We start from the raw sequence: 9274 nt of genomic DNA on the forward strand, positions 1-9274 counted from the left end.
AACATACCTACCAGCATATGCTGGTTTTTTCACCAGGGTGTGGATCAAATAAATGTAGGCTTGGTGAGCAGAAGAGACTTTAAAAATCATTAAAAACTTTTGACTGGCTTTTTTCTTTTTGTTTTTTTGTTTTTTTTTTTGTAGATGTGTCTGTTTAGAGTGTGAAACATGTAATATGGAAACAGTAGCGTTTAACCTACGTGAAACAAATTTCATTACGCCTTTATTTTATTAAAATTATTTAATATTTGAATTATACATTTAACATCATTATTTAATTTATTTTTCCTTTTTTTTTTAAATAATTTTATTAAATATTCATTTGAGCATTAGCTGCTTAGGTTAGCTACTCTTTAAAGTTCCTGAAAGCCATCCTGTAGTTTAATTTCTCATGAAATGAAACTAATATGAATTATTGGAATTGTTAAATACTTGTTTCAGGTAAAGAAGACAGCTGTGATCGTGAAGTCATTTTATGAAATGAGTAAATGTCCAGAAATGATGTAGACGCACCCATTTAGCTACACCCATTAGCCAGTGTCTAAAAACAAAGGTTGATGCAATCTTTAAAGACAAATATTTTTAACAGAATGGAGTGTACAGTGACTCATTATGCCACTGCTATGTCATCAGGCAAATAGATGAGTGAGTCTGCTGAGAAAGAATTTGACTGGCCTCCCCAGATCTGAACCCCACTGAACCCTGTTGTGACTCTGACCCCATCATCTCAACATCAGCGGATGCTCCTGTGACTGAATGACAGCAAATCCCTGCATCCATCTTCCAGTATCTTGCAGTAGACCGCAAGCTGCTAGAGAAGATCAGGTGTCTGTTGTGGAATTTATGTCTATCATTAAACGGTTGTGGGTGTGGTGTTTGGGTCTACGTCTCCGCATACTTTCGGTCTATGTGCTGTAAACCCGCAGATTTCTGGGGAATCGAAGCAGGCGAGCCTTTAAGAACAGATGACCCGCCCACTGGTGACGTCAGCACAAATAGGAAGTGGACCGCATGAACGCGGACGGGCTGTTGTTTGTGGCTGTTTAGTCAATGACAGGTCAATATTGAGCGGTTGAATGGCAGCTTCGGACAGTCGGCCGTCTCACCGGGATTTCGAGGGAAACGGATCAATTTCAAACGGCGAGGACGTGAGCAATGTGAGGGATAGCGCCGTACAGACGGATGCCAAAGTACAAGGTTAGATTAGCCTGTCAGTATCACCTCGTGGTAACCAGACCCGGTGAATAGCTCAACTTCACATTTGCTAAAGCCGTTTCTCCTTCAAAGCCGTTTCAGTTCTTCTAAGACGTTCTTTATTTTCGTTAAATTATTTACTAGCAGGTTATGTATATCTCATGTCTGTCAATAACTGATTATAGAAAATCTATTCTAACGTTAATTATAATCCTGATCTATCTATCTATCTATCTATATTTACGATAAATAAATACATATTATTTTATGTTTAACGGTCGCGATTACCGAATCTCGATATGCAGAACCATTTTCTGCTTTTTTTTACCATAAAAATGAATGAAACAAGAATATTTGAATAACAATAATACATATTCAAGTATCATTCAACCTTAGCTACTAGCTATAACTACTACAGCTGCAAAAAGTAATGTTAGCCATAAAAACAACAATCATTCGAATACAGTAATAAAATAAATATTATGAATGTTTCTTTATTATGAACTGATTATTAGGGTTGGGTATCGAAAATCGATTACTTGTGAATTTAAAATTTCGATTCAGCCTGTCGATTCGTATATGCTTTTTTTTTCTTGCTCGCTAATCTAAGCGCCAAAAGTACACTTACAATCAGAAGTCAAAAAAGCAAAGTAGTCTATAATATTTGTGATAAGATAAACATGTTGCAGTGGACGTGTCACCAATATGATAAAGCATTTTAATTTAACAGATCGTTAAAGATCACAAACACGATTCAAATACCAACGTGATTCAGTTCCTAAATTACAATGATTCATCTGTTTGATTCCTCCACCTTTCTTCCGTGCAGCATACGATCATACTAGTGTCATTTAAAGATGCAAATCTGCGTTCGTGCTGTCGCTGACCTGAAGAGAGACACTATTTGTTTCACTACTTTTCTATTTGAATATATTTTAAAACGTAATTTATTCCTATGATCAAAGCTGAATGTTCAGCATCATTACTCCAGTCTTCAGTGTCACATGATAATTCAGACGTCATTCTTATATGCTGATTTGCTGTTCAAGAAACATTTATTATTATTATCAATATTTAAAACAGTTGAGTACATTTTTACAGGATTCTTTTCTTTGATGACTAGAAAGATAAAGAGATCAGCATTTATCTGAAATAAAAAGCTTTTGTAACATACACTATACCATTCAAAAGCCTAAAGTCAGTATGTTTTTTTTGGAAAAGAAATGATAGAAATTAATACTTTTATCTAGCAAGAATGCTTTAGATTGTTCAAAAGTGATTATAATGACTTTTAGAATGTTACAAAAGATTTCTGTTTCAGATAAATGCTGTTCTGAACGTTCTATTCATCAAAGTAACCTGAAATTCTACTCAGCTGCTCTCAACATCATAATAAATGTTTTTTGAGCAGAAAATCAGAATATTAGAATGATTTCCGAAGGATCATGTGACTTTTGTGATTACATGTGACTTACATTTTTTAAAATATATATTCAAATAGAAAATAGTTATTTTAAATAGTAAAAATATTTCATAATTGTACTGTTTTTGCTGTACATTGGATTAAATAAATGCTGGCTTGGTGAGCAGAAGATACTTCTTTAAAAAAAAAATTTAAACTTTTGACCGGTAGTGTATTTGTTTATTTTTTGTAACTAGTCTGTTCACATGAATCCTATTTTTTTGTTTCAGGTTATGGACCTCGACTGTCCAAAGCCAACCTTTTCACATTGTTGAGTCTATGGATGGAACTTTTCCCAAAGAAAGAAGCACAGCAACAAGAAAATGATAGCGTAAGAATATTTTCATTTTATCTGTGTGTTTCAAAGACATTAAGCTTACATTACAGCCGTTAAAAAAAATGCAGGTGAAAATAAATTATTAATAAAAATGTGTTACAAATGGCATCTACCAGTGTGAAATGACTGACTTGTATTTATATGTGGGGAAAAGCATCTACAACAGCGTTATTATTGGAAACCTGTTTCCCACATGACACAGTCCCTGTTGTGCATATAATGACTCATGTGCACTAAAGGAGATGCTAATGAACATGTAGTGTGTTTGAACTGGAATGGCTGCTACATCCTATGACTCATTAGCTGTATGGATATATAAATAATGAGAGGTATTATATTTGCATCCAGGCTGGAGACTGTGGTCTTGTGGTGGTGCATGAGCACATTGTTCTGGGTCTGCATTGCTCCAGTGCGCAGTTACATGCAGGACAGGTGGCTGTGGTCAAACATGGACCCAGGCTGAAGGGATGTGATCTCTACTTCTCCCGAAAACCATGTTCAACCTGTCTCAAGCTGCTTATTAACGGTAAGATTATTTTTGTAACATTTTATATTTGACTGCCTGTCTATCCCGCCCTTGCTGTAAACTTCTCTCTCCTCCTATTCATCTGTCTTTGTTCAGCTGGTGTGAGCAGGATATCATACTGGCCCGGTGATGCTGAGATCAGTTTGCTGTCAGGTAGACACGATCACATAGACTCCAGTCACCAGGAAGCCATCTTAGATGCAACAGCTGCTGAAAGACTGAAATCCAACAGCAGACCCCACATCTGTGTGCTCCTGCAGCCTCTGGACTGCACCATACAGCAGTTTGTGGACGAAACGTCTCAAAGCGGTGACTTTCTTGAAAAGATTGCTGCGGACAATCCATCTCTCGATGTTAAGGATATCTTTCGAAGGGAATGGTGGAACAACTTAGATGATTTTTTGGAGAAGTTCTTTATAAATGACGAGGAGCAGCATAAGTATGTGCTGAACAAGATGGGATTGGAGAACTTTTGTGCAGAACCAAATTTTAGTAACTTGAGGCAGCACATGAGGAATCTTATTAGGATTCTGGCATCAGTCACCGCAAGTGTTCCGGTTCTAGAAGATTACGGTTTCTTCACTAAAGAGCCTTTAGGGACGGGTTCTCCTGCTTTACCTCAGGATGTGGTGCGACACTGTATGATACAGACCCAAATACTGACGTGTAGAACAGGTGAATATTATTCACTTGCTTGACTAATTGAAATCAAAATGTTCAGCTGTAATCAAAAATTCACAAATGAGAAATCAAGCGATGGCAGAAAGTGACAGCATGAATCTAGTGTCGCTTAAAATGTACAACAGTTAGCAGAAATCAGAAGCATCAGGTCTGGTTTAGTTAAAGGTCAATTAAAATTGACCTTTAAAATTAAATAAAAAATCATTCCCTGCCAGGGTTTTTTTTTTTTTTTTTTTTTTTTTTTTTTAAACTTGCCAGCCACCTGCAGCATTTCTGACCTTTTTCACAACATTTTCATAGCCCCCAGAATTTTTTGTTGTATAAATATATCTGAATATGCTAAAGCATAGAACCCAAAACAAATTAGTTTTATTCTAGCTTAATGCATTTTAATCAGATTCAGAACGGTGCTCGAAACATAGATGGAGTAGATTACTTCCATCAAACCCCCATGGTCCAATAACATTTCCTCGTTTTTTCATTTTTTAACGTTAGGTTGTTTAGATTTATATGCTGTTTAATTCTTGATGATTGCGTTGTTTTACATATGCATCCGCTTCAGGGTTAGAAATTAACTTTTCCATTAATGGCATATATTGATTTGGCCTCTAGAACTGATTTCCAGGGGCATTTTTGTTTACATTTGTGAGGGCAATATTTATAATCACCTTATTATAATCACCACGCTATGTTGTCTTTAATGTCAAATACTTAAATTTACCCAATTTAGTCAATTACCAGTTACCCAATTTTTAAACTGTTGTCAATAACAACCCTTACAAAAATTAACCATGGTTTTATATAGTAAAAGTGTATCCATGTTTTTTTTTTGGTGCATTAATTACCATTTGTATAACCATAGTTTTACTACAAATACTATAGTTAAACTATGGTTAATGTAGCAAGACCATGGGTAATTTGTGGTTACCATGTTTTAACTATAGTAACCATGTTTTTTGGTTTTGTTTGTAGTGAAACCTGGTTAATTTTCGTAAGGGAAATTGTATCTATACATGTAAAAAAGAGGACCCATAAGGCTGCAATGTTATGTCAAAAATCATTATTGTAGATTATTGCTCTTTATATTGTAATAATGGTTATTAATATGGATATAGAAAACAAAAACTTTTTTGTTTAGTTTTGGGCACGTCACATTCTAGCTTCACAGACAAACATGTCCATGACATTAGCCTACTCTAGCACCTGATCAAATTAAGCAAAAACTCCCGTTATAATCACTCAAACTACGAAATTTTACGAAATTACGAAATTTTATTTACATCTTATCTGCACTGTGTTGTTTACGATGAGGGAATTCGCGAGCACGCTCACTCCACACAGCTCCTGCGCTTTCAGCGCTGACTAATCTAAGCGCCTGATTGGCCAATCCATTCTTAAGTTCAACAGAAACACATTTGATTGGTTATAAGGCTCAACGCTGCACAAATTGCGCGTAAAAGCATTCTGATGCAGTGTGTGCGAATCTAAATGTAATTCCACGAATTGACGCTTTTCATTCATGTTCATCTTTCGTTTCAATCGAAACAGCCGTAATACGTTGTTTAATTGTTTAATTAATAATTTTTTGCCCTTTCCTCTTATATCAATGGGGCATTTTTGTTCATTTTCGTGGTATTTTTGCCACAAGCCCTGTTTAATTTCGACCCTGATCTGTTTTGATCCAGTCAGTACTCTTTCAGAAGATGTGTAATAGCGCCTCATACCGTATAACATTGTAACATTGTCCTTTCATTGTGTGGGGAAGCGTTGTCTCGTAAATGACGGAAAATTCTATCACTGGCGGGGAAAGACTTGACCATATTTTGTTGACAATATTATTAAGACTACTTTATCTAGCAGTATGGAATGTTATAAAGTGAGACAGCCCAACTAGTCCATTGCTAATGCTGTTGTTTTCCTGCCAAAATCATATCATTTCCTGGAGGATGAAGTCAGGATGCAGTTCAAGTGTTTTCATTTTTTTGTGTGCTGTCTCTTTCTGTAGAGGATGCTAAAGTTGGAGTTGGTGCTGTTATTTGGGCTGAGGGAAAACAGGTGAGCCAAAAACAATAAAAATTTGACTTTTTGAATTTATAAATGTATTTTAAATAAAGAACACTTCTCTTATTTTCTCTTTAAACTACCTCTAGTCACAGTGTGATGGCACGGGTCGGCTTTACCTAGTGGGCTGTGGATACAACGCCTATCCAGTGGGCTCACAATATGCAGAGTACCCTCAGATGGATCACAAACAAGAGGAGAGACAGAACAGGAAATACAGATACATCCTCCATGCGGAGCAGAATGCGCTCACATTCAGGTGAGACTCATGGGAAAGAGCTGTCAGAACAACAGTCGTTCACAACAACAGCTGTTCTTCCAGCTCACACTGGACTGGAGATGTGTACTATTTTATATGTATGGACTGTGTTTGTAATATCAAATCATTTGAATGTTCACGTGAATTAAATTCATTCTGCCTCCCGTTCTCTCCTTTTGTTTCCCTCTGATCTGCAGGAGTGCAGAGATAAAGGAAGAGGACAACACAATACTATTTGTGAACAAATGCCCGTGTGACGAGTGTGTTCCTCTGATCAGCTGCGCTGGAATAAAGCAGATCTACACCACAGACCTGGACAGCAACAAAGTCAAACGCGACATCTCCTACCTCAGGTTTGACAAACTCAACGGCATCCAGAAGTTCATTGTAAGTGCAGTGTAAATCATGATTAAATTACATTACAGTGGTGTTGTATTGTTCTGTTTCTTTCATTTATTCTATTTCTTCTACATTTATGATAAAAAATAAATATTATACTTGAAAATGTACTCATAATTTTTTTTATTTTCCAGTGGCAACAGAGATCTGCTAGACATACGTCAGAACAAGCTGCTCCACACACAGCAAGTAAGCATTTTTGTCTCAGTTCTTAAAAAATGCCCACTATTATCAAAGTTTCTTTGTAACTGTATGGGAAAAAGCAGCTGATTTTTCCAAACCAGCCATTTATCACTACTAAAAACCTCTTTTTTCCCATTAGTTTAGTCATTAATTAGTGTGCTGTAATTCACAATTGTGGCTATTTATTATAATGTATTTTTTGTAAATCAAAAATAAACATTAAGTTAAAATGTATAAGTAAAAATCAAAAAAAGTTGAATCCTGTGACTGGTCACCAGGTTTTTTCCTTTCTTCCTTCAGTAGCTCATTAAATTTAATAACTTGATTTAAAGAGATAGTTCACCCAAAAATTAAAATTCTGTCATTGAATACTTACCCTCATGTCGTTCCAAACCTGTAAGATCTTCGTTCATCTTCAAAATACAAATAAAAGATATTTTTGATGAAATCCAAGAGCTTTTTGACCAAGCGCCAAAGAGAAGAAACTGTTGAACAAAGTTATTTGGTTTTTCTTTGTACACAAAATGTATTCTCGTAGCTTCATAAAAAAAAAAAAAAAAAAAAACGGTTGAACCACTGATGTCATAGGACTGTTTTGACAAAGCCCTTACTACCTTTCTGGGCCTTGAACTTGTCAGTTGCATTGCTGTCTATGCAGGGACAGAAAGCTCTTGGATTTCAACAGAAATTTCTTAATTTTTATTCCAAAGACGAACAAAGGTCTTGCAGGTTTGGAACGACATGAGAGTAATTAATAGAATTTTCATTTTGAACTTTCCGTTTAAATGGTCCTGTGGTACGACAGATTTGTAAAAGTATATTCAAATATTATATACCATATACAGGGGTTGGACAGTGAAACTGAAACACCTGGGTTTAGACCACAATTAGTATGCCGTTTGGCCTCCTTTTGCAGCCAATACAGCATTATTTCATCTTGGGAATGACAAATACAAGTCCTGCACAGTAGCCAGAAGGATTTTGAGCCATTCCTTTCGCAGAACAGTGGCCAGGTCACTATGTGATGTTGGTGTATGAAAACATTTCCTGACTCGCTCCTCCAAAACACCCCAAAGTGGCTCAATAATATTCAGATCTGGTGACTGTGCAGGCCATGGGAGATGTTTAACTTTACTTTCATGTTCATCAAATCACTCTTGTCACCAGTCTTGCTGTGTGTATTGGTGCATTATCATCCTAATACACGGCACCACCTTCAGGGTACAATGTTTGAGCTATTGGGTGCACATAGTCAACCTTCACACTCTGCTCTTATTGGTGGAATGTGCGATCAGTAAAGACTGGCCACCAGGCTGCATAAATATAGCCATGAAACCTCCAACACTATATTGGCCAGTGTTTCAGTTTCATTGTCCAACCCCTGTATATTCAAATACTGTAAATATCATTTCATGTGTGCATTGTTTTTTTTTTTGCAGATGGTTATATGAAACGAAAAGAGAAGGAAACTCATTTTCATTGCAATAAGAGACTGAGATCATAGAAGACATTTCAAAAGCTGCTCTGAACAGATGATGTTCAAATGTGATGAATACTATTTTGCTGAAAAACATTTAACTTGCCATGCTCATGCAGCATGATTTACTCAGCATTCTTACCATTACAACACAACGTAAAAGAGGGAAAATGTTTTATTCTTTATTAGTTTACCAGAACAGCCTGGTAAAAGTTGAATTCATTTGAATTCATTGTGCATTTTAGAAATGGGGTTTGAGTTTAAAGGTTTTAAAATGCATACAATAATAAAGTTTTTAAATTTCTTAAATTGAGAGGATAAGCAGAACTGTTCGTTATGTGTTTGCACAAAATGTATTACGGTTTAGATTTGTTCTTAATGTAAAACGTACAATATATACAATGTGCATTTTATTTATGTGGGAGAAAAAAAGAGAGGCAACCATGTTGCTAATGCTTCAGTTGGTCTTTATTGATACGGTACTATTAGCATTTCAGATGGAAACTGCACCTGTGTGTGTAGTAGGAAAAATTTAAATTCAAATTTTGAACATTTTTTTTGGCATCTTCAATGTAACTGCTAACAAATATATTTAATAAATTTGGCTTCACGAAAATAGTTCCCTCAGAGTACAAATGAATTTGCTTCACACTGTGAGTGATGTGTCTAAACCACCAAAGCATATTTCATCCCAT

At 35.8% G+C, this 9274-nt stretch overlaps 1 protein-coding gene across 1 annotated transcript; it reads left to right on the forward strand.

The window, feature by feature from the left end:
- The first annotated feature begins 773 nt into the window (after positions 1 to 773).
- On the forward strand, positions 774 to 9197 carry cdadc1 (cytidine and dCMP deaminase domain containing 1). Its single transcript, XM_051110665.1, has 9 exons — positions 774 to 1197; positions 2887 to 2987; positions 3342 to 3519; positions 3616 to 4194; positions 6206 to 6255; positions 6351 to 6520; positions 6718 to 6907; positions 7054 to 7108; positions 8542 to 9197. The coding sequence occupies exons 1-9, from the start codon at positions 1077 to 1079 to the stop codon at positions 8604 to 8606; spliced, it is 1509 nt and encodes a 502-aa protein (XP_050966622.1). The 5' UTR covers positions 774 to 1076; the 3' UTR covers positions 8607 to 9197.
- The last annotated feature ends 77 nt before the right edge of the window (positions 9198 to 9274 follow it).

This window comes from Labeo rohita, chromosome 1 (assembly GCF_022985175.1).
Source record: "Labeo rohita strain BAU-BD-2019 chromosome 1, IGBB_LRoh.1.0, whole genome shotgun sequence".
Classification (NCBI taxonomy): Eukaryota; Metazoa; Chordata; class Actinopteri; order Cypriniformes; family Cyprinidae; genus Labeo; species Labeo rohita.